Consider the following 13038-nt stretch of genomic DNA (forward strand, 5'->3'; position numbering starts at 1 on the left):
GATTCACTTAACAACTGTGGCAAGAAAGTAAAATGGGGCAAAACTCAACTGTCTTGCTTAGCAACAAGACGTTTGGGCTCAATTTGGGTCATAACTGGAGGACTATCTTTACCAGCCTTTCACATTTTATCTTCTTGATCACTAAAGGTATTAACTCTTTGTTAGCTCTTTGTTCCTCTCATTGTCTCAATCCTCTATTTCTCTAATTGGGGCACTGTTCTACACAGCTGACTTCCTAAAGGAAGAGTACAGGTAGTCCTCACTTAGAGATAGCAGTCTTCCAATATCTGAGGGGCTGCCACAGAGAGAAAGGGGTCAAGCTATTTTCAAAGGCACCTGAAGGCCAGACAAGAAGCAATGGGTGGAAACTGAATAAGGAAAAATTCACCTAGAAATAAGGAGAAACTTTCTGACAGTGAGAAATAATCAACCAATGGAACAGAAGTTGCCTTTGGAAGTTGTGGGAGCTACATCATTGGAGGCTTTCAAGAAGAAACTGGACTGCCATTTGTCAGAAATGGTGTAAGGTCTGCTTGGGTGGCAGGTTGGACTAGATGACCCACAAGGTCCCTTCCAACTCTGTTAATCTGTAAAAATTCTCATCTTTGCTCATTAGGGTTCTCTGCAAATAAACTGGATGTTTCCAACTTTCCCAAGCATCATAAAAAGCAAGAACAATGTTGCAAGCTTGCTATGTACACAGCTGCATAAATTTCATCAATAGAAGTGGGATTACCGTAGTGCTGTGGTTTAAAACGGTACCCCATACTGGCCAGGACAGCAGGACACTGTCCAATATCCCATCCCCCATCAGGTCTCTCCCGCCCTTTTCTACCTGCACCCGCAGGACTCTGCCACCATATCTGGGTAGGCCTTAACTATCATCCCTTGATCACTGGTAAAAGTAACCATGAGACTTTTGGAATATTTCACCGGGACGCAGCAAGGGGCTCGCTGGAGTGGCATGCCCTGTTCGTGCATGCGCAGCAGGAAGATGGTGTGGGAATAGTAGTCCGGGATGCGGGTGGAGAGCGGGCTCTGGCACGGGCCCACGCAATTGTTGGCATTGTATGACTCCGGTAAAATGATGTACCTGGTGGAGACCAGGTTTATCCTGAGCTCCCGCAGGCGGCAGTAGTCATCCTGGACTTGGGTGCTACGGTTGGCACGTAACGACACCTTCCTGGCCTCTCGCCAACGAGTGCGCACCACCTGGAGAGCCTTGAGCAACAGAAGGCTGTGGATTTTTCTGCGGGTTTGGGTTTCTTCCATTTCTGCAGAATCGCCAGCGGGAAAATTTCCGGAGCCCCTCGGAGGATAGTAGCACAGAGCCAGCAGAGTATGGAAGAGGTTGGCGTTGGCTTGGAAGGAGGGCATGGCTTTGAGCTCTTGGATCACAGAATGCAGCTTCTCCAACAGCTGCTGAAGCAACTTTCCCTCCAGGTACCATTGGCCGAGCTGGCGCTCCATGAAAGCTTGGCTGTTCTCGGGGAAAAGGACCACGAGGTGATTTTCAGACTGCACCAGCCGTTCAAAAGCCACTTTCTCTGACAAGTTGAGCAGTTCGTGAGGAAGGGCCTCCATGGTGTCAAAATCCAGCTGGAGGTGGCCCTGGGCGACAGGTGGCTCGCCGGAGGGGTTCAGGACTTTGTTGACAAATTGGGAGAGAATCTCCAAAAAGTATCCAGGGTTTGTAAGCATTGACACTGTGGCGTTGGTTTGGTTAGTGACGGTGGCAGCTTCAGAGGGTGTGTGGGCTATGGCGGAACTCAGCAAGCTGGTGCAAAGAAGGAAAGATGTTTTAAAAATTATTTGGCTGTCTCCTTATTCTGCATATGCCCAACTCATCTCTGCGTTCACGCCTCATGCAGACATTCAAGGATATCAAGGTCAAATGGCAAGCTGCTCACAAATAAGTTAGATTCACACCTCATGCTCAGCCGTAAAACCATGTTTCTTTACTCATCCCTGATCACTGCCTTTTCTTGGGCTACACTAGGTGGTCTCCCTTTTATCCCCACAATAAAATATCACTATGTAATTGATTGGGCTGAAAGAGAGCCACCCATTGAGTTCTGCAGCTGAGATGTAGGTTAGAAAGAGGAAAGCGAGGTTCAAATCTCAGACCACCATGGACCAGGAGTGGGATTCAAATTTTAAACAACTGGTTCTGTGGGTGTGGCTTAGTTGGTAGGTGTGGCTTGGTGGTCATGTGACTGGGTGGACATGGCTTGGTGGTCATGTTATTGGCTGGGCATGGCTAACTCACATCAAGGCACGCATCTCCTCACCTGGCCTCTCATGACTGGGGATGCTGCAACAGTCGTAAGTGTGAAAAATGGTCATAAGTCACTTTTTTTCAGTGCCATTGTAACTTTGAATGGTCACTCCACACAAGCAAAGTACCAGCAAAGGAATGGGGGGGAAAAACTCCAGAAAAGTTCCAGAGACAGGAAGTCTAATTCTGCCAAGAATGGAATAAGGGTTAACGGAGAGGCAGTTTCTGTAAGCAACACCAGAATGTTTCCTTCCTGCCTTCATTACAGGATTAGGCCACTAATTTCTTCTAACAACCAGTTCTCCAAACTTCTTAGAATGTTAACAACCAGTTCTAGCGAATAGGTGCGAACTAGTAGAATCCCACCCCTGCCACGGACCCCTTCGCCACTATATGCAACTGGTTTGAAATAATGCTGTGTAGGGAAATGTGCCCATATTTTCTTCCTACCAGTTCTCATTAAACTTAATGGAAGGAAATCTTTTGCATTTTTCCCCCAAACAAGGGATATCAGTGAAACTCTCAGCAGTAGAGGGCAGTGAACTTGACATACAAATAAAAAGAGGAGTTTGTGAAGCTTCCTATGCTCTCCAAGGTTGACAGAGTTACTGGCACCCAACCACTGGTGGGATTCAATTTTTTTTACTCCCGGTTCTGTGGGTATGGCTTGGTGGGCACGGCAGCGGAAGGATATTGTAAAATCTCCAGTCAGAGGTGGTACTCAAAATTTCCACTACCGGTTCTCCAGAACTGGTCAGAACCTGCTGAATACCACCTCTGCGACCCAACCCTTCAATGAAATCAACAACATCCCAAAGGAATCCCACTCATGGGACCTTTTTTATTTTGGTAAATATGGCAAACAGAGAGGTGGTAATTATTATATAGAGCACAATACTAGCAGTGGCATCCTTTGTACTCTCCTGTGGAGCTAGTTTGGTCTAGTGGTGGAGGCATCAAGCCAGAAACCAGGAGATGGTGAGTTCTAGTCTCACCTGAGGCATGAAAGCTGGCTGGGTAATTTTGGGGCAATCTCCAGGAGATGGTGAGTTCTAGTCTCACCTGAGGTATGAAAGCCGAATGGTTGGCTTTGGGCTAGTTCTTCTCTCTCAGCGCAACCCACCTGACAGGATGGTTGTTGTGGAGAAAATAGGAGGAGAAACGAGTATTGGATGTATTCACTGCCTTGAGTTACTTATAAAATAATAAAGGGATAAAAAAATCTAATAATATATAATGGTGATGAAACGGCTCTTTTCTCCTTTATTTACATTGTTGCTTTCCTCGGAAGCGACAAAACGTTCCCTTTGAGGGTTTCCCAAAGTCCTTATCAGACTTCTGGGCAGGCAAGATTGGAAGCAATTATTGGCCTGCAGGAATCTCAGATCTTCTGAAAAGTTCAATGTATTTCAGGAAAGTCAAAAAAGCCTTTACAAAATATTTCCAGCAAGTGCTGGGTATCCAGAGAGTGTCTGGCTAACCCTGAGGTCTAAATGTCTTGTGTGAACTCTGCAATATTCTGGATATTTGGGGAAGGGGGCTTCATTTCTACCCGTCTCTGTTTTGGCAACAGACAGATAGTCCTCGACTTACAAACTATTCATTTAGCAACAGTCCAGACTTAGGACCATGCCCCGCACTTATGACTATCATAGCATCCCCACGATCACATGATCAGAATTTGGGTGCTTGGAAACCAGCCTGTATTTACAATGGTTGCCATGTCCTGGAGTCATGTGATCATCATTTGCAAACTTCTCACCTGCCTTCTGACAAGTAAGAAGACCAAGGGGAGAAATCAGATTTGCTTAAGGACTGTGTGATTCACTTAACCACTGCAATGAGTTGCTTAACACCTGTGGCCAAAAAACAAAACAAAAAAGATCACAAAACCCAGCACAACTCATTTAACAACTGTCTTGCTTAGCAGTGGGAATTCTGGTGCCATTTGCAGTTGAGGACCCAATAGAATCTGGCCATTTTAAAACATGAGCATGTAAGAAGTAACTTCTCTGGCCACTATTGGAACCTGGATGCTGGATTGAATGGTGATTCCCTCTGATCCAGCAGTATTCCAATATTTGAGGGGCCACCACAAAGAAGTTATTTTCCAAACTTATTTTCCAAAGCACCAGAGAGGGCAGGACAAGAATCAATGGATGGAAACTACTCAAGGAGAGAAGCAACCTAGAATTAAGGAGAAACTTCCTAAGAGTGAGAATAATTAACCAGTGGAACAGCTTGCCTTCAGAAGTTGTGAGTGTTTCATCACAGGAGGCTTTTAAGAAGAGACTGAACAGCCACCTGTCTGAAATGGTATAGGGTTACCTGCTTAATCAGGGGGTTGGACTAGAAGACCTCAAGGTCCCTTCCAGCTCTATTCTGATTGGAAAAAAAATCCATTTATCATGTAGTTGTTTTTCAGACAAAATTGGGTGTAAAAAGCAGTGGTAGAGAATGTGCATGCTTACACATGACTTGTGTAAGGTACCGGGCTAGAAATCAGGAGACCGTGAGTTCTAGTCCTGCTTTAGGCATGAAAGCCAGCTGGGTGATTTTGAGTCAATCCCCAGGAGACTTTGAGTTCTAGTCCTGCCTTTGGCATGAAAGCTGGCTGGGTGATTTTGGGCCAATCACTCTTTCTCAGTCTAATTCATCTCACGGCTGTTGCTTTGGGGAAAATAATAGGAAGGAGTATTAGGTATGTTCACTGCCTTAAATTATTCATAAAAATAATAGGTAATCCTCAATTTCTGAGCGTACTGAAGTCTCCCTATTACAGTTCTAAGTCATCGGTCATCAAGTGGTTCATCATGTGACCGACCTGATTTTCTGATCTTCCTTCAGAACTTTGCCACTGGGTCCTAAGTATCTTTTGGGGAGGGGTCCATTGTAACTTGGAGCTGTCGCTAAGTGACCAGTCATAAGTTGAGAACTACCTGTAAAGGCAGGTTATAAATAAATTCAAGGAAAAAGCCTACACAATCAAGGGAATCTGCAAACACCGAGAGAGGCAAATTGGTGCAATTGTTCTCTCATGCAGGCCTGGAATTTCACGGCTACCAGTTCCTGTCTACAGGTGGAGAATGGGATGCAAAGTTTAGAGAACACTATTTACCTGGGTTTCAGGTATGGCAATACATCTAACTTGCCATCCGCAGAGAGGAAGGAAGAGGGTTGATGGGAGCCAACACCGAGGTTTTGTTTCACCAACAACAAGACAGCCGGGGTCCTGCGAGTGAAACACTTGGCATCAAAGCCAAACAGAAGATCCTGGGCTTCATCAGAGGAGACAGCAGCGTCTGGGAGGCAAGGATACAAAAAAAAGGAACAAGAAAATGACTTATTGGACCAGCAATGAGATTCTCCCTCTTATTGTCGTAGGTTTCTGAGGCCCAAGAAACCGTGGAAATGAATTCAAAGACCATAAATATAACACAGATGTTGGACCTCAGGGTTGTCATCAGGGGTGGGATTCAAATTGCTTAACAACCGGTTCTGTGGGTGTGGCCTAATTTGTGGGTGTGGCTTGGTGGTAGTGTGATCAGCTGGGCGTGGCTTACTGACTGGGCATGGCTTGTATGTAAATATTACAAATATCTATGTAAATATTGAATTTTTTATTTTAAAAAAGAGCAACTTTTACCCAAAATCAGGCAAAGCAGGCAGGCAGATTGAATTGCTCACAGATTCACCGATTCATTTAGAGATCTATCTTTCTGCAATCGGCTACCTGAGTCTGCCACATAAAATTTGCTTGCAAGCAAACTTATAAAATTTTCTAGCAAGTAAACTCACAAAATTAACTCACAACACACCATGTATGTAAATATTGATTTTTTTAATAAAAAAGAGCAACTTTTACCCAAAATCAGGCAGAGCAGGCAGGCAGATTGAGTGGCTCACAGAATCACAGATTCACTTAGAGATCTGTGTTTTTGCCATCTGCTACCTGAGTCTGCACTGAATAATAGAAGCTTCAGGTTCAGCTCTGCTTTTAGATTAGCTAGAAAGCTAAGTGACTGATCATAAGTCACTTTTTTCAATCCTGTTTTAATTTTGAGCGGTCACTAAACAAATAGCCGTAACTCGAGAACCACCTGTACATAAGCACAAGGAAACGTACATGACAAATGTCATTAAACTAACATTCCTAGCATCCCTCACTATTGGCCACATAATGAAAAGTTGCTGGGAGTTGTAGTTTAGCACTTTTGGAGATCCACAATGTTCTTGCTTGTGATGCTGCAAAAGGCCTCCATTTTGTGCCAGACAAAATCACTGCATGTTGATCAATTATTTAGAATTTATGTTTTTCAAATAGAGGAACAGGAGACTCCTCCCCCCATGGAACTCTCACCTACCTGTATTGTTTTGGTGCCTGATTTCCAAGGAAAGTTCATAGCTTAATTCACCAGGAGAATGTCTCCCAGACATCACGGAACCTTGGAGGACAAGGTAGCGGGTTCCTCTGGAAAGGCAAACAACCTGAGATGGGAAAATTTAAAAAATAAACATAATCCAACATCCATATATTGGATTGAAGTCCCTCCTCATTTGCCTCATGAAATGCGGAAACTCCCTTGAGGCTTCATTCTCAGGTCAAGAATGATTTAATCCCTGTGACCTGCTAAAAGCATCAGCTCCGCCTTGGCAGGCAATTTTAAGATGCGTGGACTTCAAATCCCAGAATTCTGGGAATTGAACTTCATACATCTTCAAGTTGCTGGCGTTAAGAAATATTCATCTAGTCCAGGGGTGTCAAACTCACATCGTCACAGCGATGTCAGGTGTGGGCGAGGTCAGCACATGATGCATCCGGGCAGTGAGTTTAAAAGCCCTGGACTAAATGAACCCTTTACCAATTCTATAAACCTACTAAATTTTCCATAAGAAGCTGGCACTCCAGTCTCCATTTTAAAATCCCAGCGAAGTAAAGTCCACATCTCTTTAACACTTGTCTTCTCCAACCACTAGGATCTCCCACTGCCAAACATTCACTAATATTCAGAGTGAATCTCATTTCTTTAAATTTCAAACCAGGCCCTTGGTTTCAACAGAGAAAAAATTACAGGAGTGGGGGAGCATTCTATGAAGGGAGGGGACGTCAAATGAAGTGTAAATGGTATTAAAACAGGAATGGGGCTTTTCACAATTGTACTTGGGTTCTTTGATGTCGCATTTTTGGAATTCTGTAGAGCGTCTATCTTAACTATCTGAACCAAAGAAGCAAAAGAGCTCCTTGAATCATCCATTGTGTAGGACATCATCAACATCATCATGCCTTTTAAATATATATATATATATTTGGTCAACTCAAGGTGGCAAACATATTTAATATTCCTGCCCCCTATTTTCCTCACAACAACTCTGCAAGGTAGGCTGGGCTCAGAGAGAGCATGTTAGGTATGTTCACACCTTGAGTTTTTTATAAAAATCAGAAAGTTGGTATATAAGTAGACATAAATTAATAGATAAAATAAACAAACAAAGAAAGAAAGAACTGAGGGCCAGTTTGGTCTAGTGGTTAAGGCGCCAGGCTACAAAGAGTGTGAGTTCTAGTCCCGCCTTAAGCATGGAAGTCAGCAGGGTGACTTTGGACCAATCATCAAAAGATTGGCAGTTCTAGTCCTGCCCTAGGCATGGATTTTGGGCCAATCACCAGGAAACTATGAGTTCGAGTCTGCCTTAGACATGAAAGCCAGCTGAGTGACTTTGGGCCAGTCCCTCTCTCTCAGCCCAACCCATCTCACAGGGTTATTGTTATGGGGAAAATAGGTGTGTTATATATGTTTGCCTTGAGTTATTTGTAATAATAATAAAGGTGGGATATAAATATACAAATAAATAAACCTCAATCGACCAACATGACTGAAGCAAAAGCAACAGAGTTAATTACAGGTGAGGGGGGGCGGTTGGAAGGGCCTATTACATGTGCAAGCGCTAAACTGATTAATGATATATAAAAGCATAGATCTCTGTAATGGTACTTTAATACTCTGAAGATGTCAGCAGAGACTGACGAAAGCTTAGTAAGTATAATAAATATAATTTTAGTTCCGGAGATGGCAAGATGTCTGTTTCTTCTCTTACAAATAAATAAGTATAAGTAAAAAAAATAAATGCAGCTGAAACTGTGGGAGGAGTGCATGCTATTTTAATCTCCTTGGAGGGAGGAGAGCTACTAGAAATAATGTAGGGCGGGGGGGAATTGTCCCACAAACCTGCTTTTGATGTAATCCTGCCCCTCCAACTAGAAACCTCTTTGGGACCCCAGGATGCACAAGTTCCTTTTCTCCTTGATAGAAGACTAGGAGGACCAGCTGCAAGGAGCTGAGAGGCTCTTCCACGTCCTTCTGAAAGGTCAGCTTAAACCTGAGTTTGGTCTCGACTTCCCATTTCACTACCAAAAGAGAAGAAGAGAATTAAAAAGGGATACAAAGCAGGTGCCGCCCATTTCTCTTAAAAATAAACCATCTGAGGTGCAGTCCTGTCTCATATTGTCCAACTCTCTTCTCTGCCTGGTCTCCTGGTCACTGGAGTTTCAACCTATCATTTGATTCACATTGAAATTATTTCTTCATTCTTTATGCTACAGGTACTCCTCAACTTGTGACCAGAACTGAGACCAGAACAGCAATTGTTAGCAAGGGGGTTGTTAAGTGAGGCATGTCCGATTTCACCACTGTTTTTGCTGTAGTCATTCAGTGAATTACCATGGTCATTAAGCAAATCCAGTTTCTCCCACTTTATTGGAAGCCAGGTGGGAAGGTTGCAAATGTTGACCATGTGACCTCTGGACATTACATGCTAGTCAGTGGTGGGATTCAAATTGTTTGACCACCAGTTCGGTGGGCGTGGCTTGGTGGGCGTGCTTTGCCTAACGCATGCATGCAACTTTCCCCATACCAGCTGAGACCTGCAGCGCCAATCAGCTGAGAGGATAAAGAAGAGAAAAGCGCACAGGTGGGTTGGAGGGCCCATCCTGCGCTTTTCTCTTCTTTTTCCTCTCAGCTGATTTTCAGGGGATTTTTTTTCCTCCTCTCAGCTGATCGTCTGCTTTTTTTTTTACTACCGGTTGGGCCGAACCGGGCCAAACCGGTAGCATACCACCCCTGATGCCAGTTGCCAAGCATGCAAATTTTGATCACATGACCGTGAGGATGCTGCAACAGTCATAAGTGTGAGGAGGAATGGTCATAAATAACTTTTTTCAGCACCATGGTAACTTCCAATGGTTGCTAAATGAATGGTTGTAAGCCAACTGGCTGTATTTTAAAAATTGAAAACAGCTGAATCAGGGGCATCCACAGAATGTGGGCAGAACCTCAGTCAGAGTACTGTGGCTGCCATGTTGGTTATTTTGACCGTATCCTGCAGGTGCCCCTGGGCTTCACTACCATTGATCCATGTTTACATCTCAAGGAAAAATGATATGTTCTGTTAACAAGAGATAGATTGAGAGGAGCTTTAGCCTGACACTGGCGGATTCACACATGATATTTGGTGAGGCTGAGGTGAAGCAGGATAGATTTAGCACAAGGGTCTTCAAACTGGACAAGTTTAAGACTTGTGGACTTCAACTCCCAGAATTCCTGAGCTAACATAACTGGAGCAGGAATTTTGGGAGTTGAAGTCCACAAGTTTTAAAGCTGTCAAGTTTGAAGACCCCTGATTTAGCGCATTGAATCCAGTCACTGACTTAGCCAATTGTATGACCAAGTCCAAGTCCTCAAAGATGCCATACAGGTAGTCCTCGATTTACAACCAGAATTGACCCCAAAATTTCTGTTGCTAAGTGAGACGTTTCTTAATGCCTCACTTAACAAAATGGAAGTTTGCCCCATTTTATGACCTTCCTTGCCACAGTTAAGTGAATCACTGCAGTTGTTAAGTTAAGAAAATCTGACTTCCCCATGGACTTTGCTTGTCAGATGGTCACAAAAGGGGATCACATGACCCTGGGACACTGCAACGGTCATAAATAGAGTCAGTTACCAGACATCTGAATTTTGATCATGTGACCATGGGAGTGCTGTTACAGTTGTAAGTGTGAAAAAGGGTCATAAGTCGCTTTTTTCAGTGCTGTTGTAACTTTAAACAGCCAACTAAATCAACTGTTGTAAATGAAGGACTACCTGTAATTTGGTGGATTTGAGGAATTACCTCATTTTGTACCCAATGTTGTAGCAAATTGGATTTGTTAAGTCTCTGGCTAAGAGCAAGATATGGACTACACCAAAGAGTTTGAAAAAAGACATACAATTTTAAAAAAAGAGGGGCCCGGTGACTATCTAGTCCACGTCTTTTGTTATGTCTGCCTTTAGGAAAAGCAGAGCTCTTATCTGCTCCATCCTACAAGGTTTCTTTTCACATTTGCTGAGAAGAAGGAGCCTGCATCTGGTGTCATCCCAATTTATAAATATTAAGCATTGCAAAAAAAAAATATTTTTAAAAAAAGACTTGATTTGCCTCATGCCTTAGCAGATCTAATTTGAGGGGCCATTTTCTTTGATTGGAGAGCAATAATTAAAAGCTGCAGCTGAAGCTTTCACTATCATCAGAGTGATTGGGAAAATCCTTTCTCCCCGCCCCCCCCAAACTATTTGCAACAGCTGGAGATGGATATTTATTTTTTGTAACCTCTGCAGCTGATCCCTATTTACTTTCCAGAAGGGCAGCTGATCCTTTCTGAAAAATCTCTCTCCTTCTGTCGCCCCCCCCCATCTCCCCAACCAAAGAGAGATGTAGGACAGGCGCAATCCTACGAAGGATCTGATTTGGACTTCTGGCCAGTCAATATCTTGGCTCAAATCCCCAACCCAGTGCTGGCAATTCCACACGTGCAGGGTTTCCTGCGTTGTGTGAAGACGGCAGACGCTACACGGGACCCAAAAGCATGCAAGGGAGGCGTGTTTATCTTGGCAAACAAACCCTAGCTTAGAGAAGGGCTGTAAAGCACTTGTGAAGCGGTACACAAATCTAAATGATGTTGCTAGAGTCTACTAGACAGCCACTTATCTAAAAATGCTATAAGTTCTCCTGCTTGAGCAGGGGGCTGGACTAGGAGGTCCCTTCCAACGCATTCTATTTTCTATTCTCTATTTGGGCTGATCAAAAGGACTCCATGCCCACAAGAAATCTGCATTTTGCACTTTTAAGCTATTTCAGCCCTAGTTATGAGATGGACCATTTCCCCTCCTTTTCCAATTTCCAATTTTCTCTTTTTCTTTTTTTAAAAAAGTATTTTCCCTTTTCCTTTGCCACCCATCGATACAGGTATCTTCTGCTTGCATATTTACCTCAGTATTGGTGTTACAAAACAATCGGCTTAGATTTAATGTACTTTAGATTTAAATTTGGTATTCCACAGAATTGCCTGAAGCAAAATAATGTACATTGGGAGAAGGAAAGGGAAAGGAGGAGGAATTTTAGAAAAGCACCTTAGATGCTTTATATAAGCAATTCCTCATTTTACAACATTTTATACTATTACTATCGCTTGATACTATTTTATGACTTTATACTAAGCATTACCATTGTCCAAGGCCACTTTCTAAAACTCCCATTGACGTTTTGGAAATTCTAAACAAAGCTTTCTAGAAATGAGAACAGAGGGAAGGAACAGTGGTAATAACGCCAATGTCTTTCCACCCTTCCTTGTCTGAACTTACCTTCTTCCAAATGCAGCATGAAGAACCGGTGTCCTGCAGGCCTGCCCAGAGAATCAGCCACACGCTGGAGTGACCTGAGAAGGCTGTGGGGTGGGCTGGAGGGACACATCCCAAAGGTCTCCAGGTCTTCTGTGTTCCAGGCAGATCTGCTCAGTGCCTTCAGGAACCCACTGTCGTAGCGGCTAAGGAGACCCCCTACCTCCAGATGGTTAGGACCCCAAAAGCTGCCCCCGTCCAGCCTCACGTGACACACCGATTCCTCTGAGCTTTCGTGTAGCCAGGACTGAGAACTGGGCTGGGGCCATAAACTCAAGGGCTTCCCTTCTGTCTCAGCCAAGGGTAGGTGGGGTGGGAGATGTCCAAGGCTGTCTTCTGACTCCAGGGAAGCCACCAGGACTTTTGAAGGGGCTTCCTGGAAATCCAATGCAACCTTGACATCTTCTTCTTCTTCTTCTGGGGATTCCACTTGTCCTAAATTGGGAGTTTCCCTTTGTCTCGGAGGGTTATCTTCTAGAAGGTATCCCTTTGCAGGTGAGGAGAGGGACTCAGCTGTTAGCCAGAGACCCAGGAGGATGCTGGCCAGGCCAAGCTGCATGGCTGCTTGCTTCCCTGAAGAACTAAAGCCACCTCTCCAGGATTCCTCAGGGAAAATTCAGAAGGGAGTGAAAGCATCGGATAACACACACTTACACACACACAGGCAGACACAGAGAGAGATGGCCTGAATTTTTCTTCTTTAATGGCCTTGAATGATCTTGGAAGAATTCTTGCAACAAGCTGGCTGTTCTATTTGCAGGTTTTTTGATATCTTTTAAGTCTGAATGCTTTAGCAAATGCAAAACATCCAAGCCGGCTCAACCTTGATATAAACACTTTTTATCGTATTCCTCCCCCCCCCCCAAGAGATCAAAGCAAAACCCACATTCACACACTATTTGTACCTCAGTCTTTACATTGTATCAGAGTCCGCTTATCGTGTTTCCTCCCCCTTAATCATCTTATATAAAGGCTGTTTTTTTTTTAATCAGCAGAAAAGTATTTGTTCCTTTAAATATTTATCACCTAAATTAATACATTGAAGTAGGT

The 13038-nt window shown here is 43.8% G+C and overlaps 1 protein-coding gene across 1 annotated transcript; it reads right to left on the minus strand.

The window, feature by feature from the left end:
• Window positions 1–706: 706 nt before the first annotated feature.
• Window positions 707–12680, minus strand: AMH (anti-Mullerian hormone). Its single transcript, XM_026698452.2, has 5 exons — window positions 11953–12680; window positions 8503–8681; window positions 6643–6766; window positions 5397–5580; window positions 707–1777 (listed from the first exon to the last, which is right to left on the minus strand). The coding sequence occupies exons 1-5, from the start codon at window positions 12545–12547 to the stop codon at window positions 832–834; spliced, it is 2028 nt and encodes a 675-aa protein (XP_026554237.2). The 5' UTR covers window positions 12548–12680; the 3' UTR covers window positions 707–831.
• Window positions 12681–13038: the final 358 nt, after the last annotated feature.

This window comes from Pseudonaja textilis, chromosome 1 (assembly GCF_049901715.1).
Source record: "Pseudonaja textilis isolate UNSWEBS1 chromosome 1, rPseTex1.2, whole genome shotgun sequence".
Lineage (NCBI taxonomy): Eukaryota > Metazoa > Chordata > Lepidosauria > Squamata > Elapidae > Pseudonaja > Pseudonaja textilis.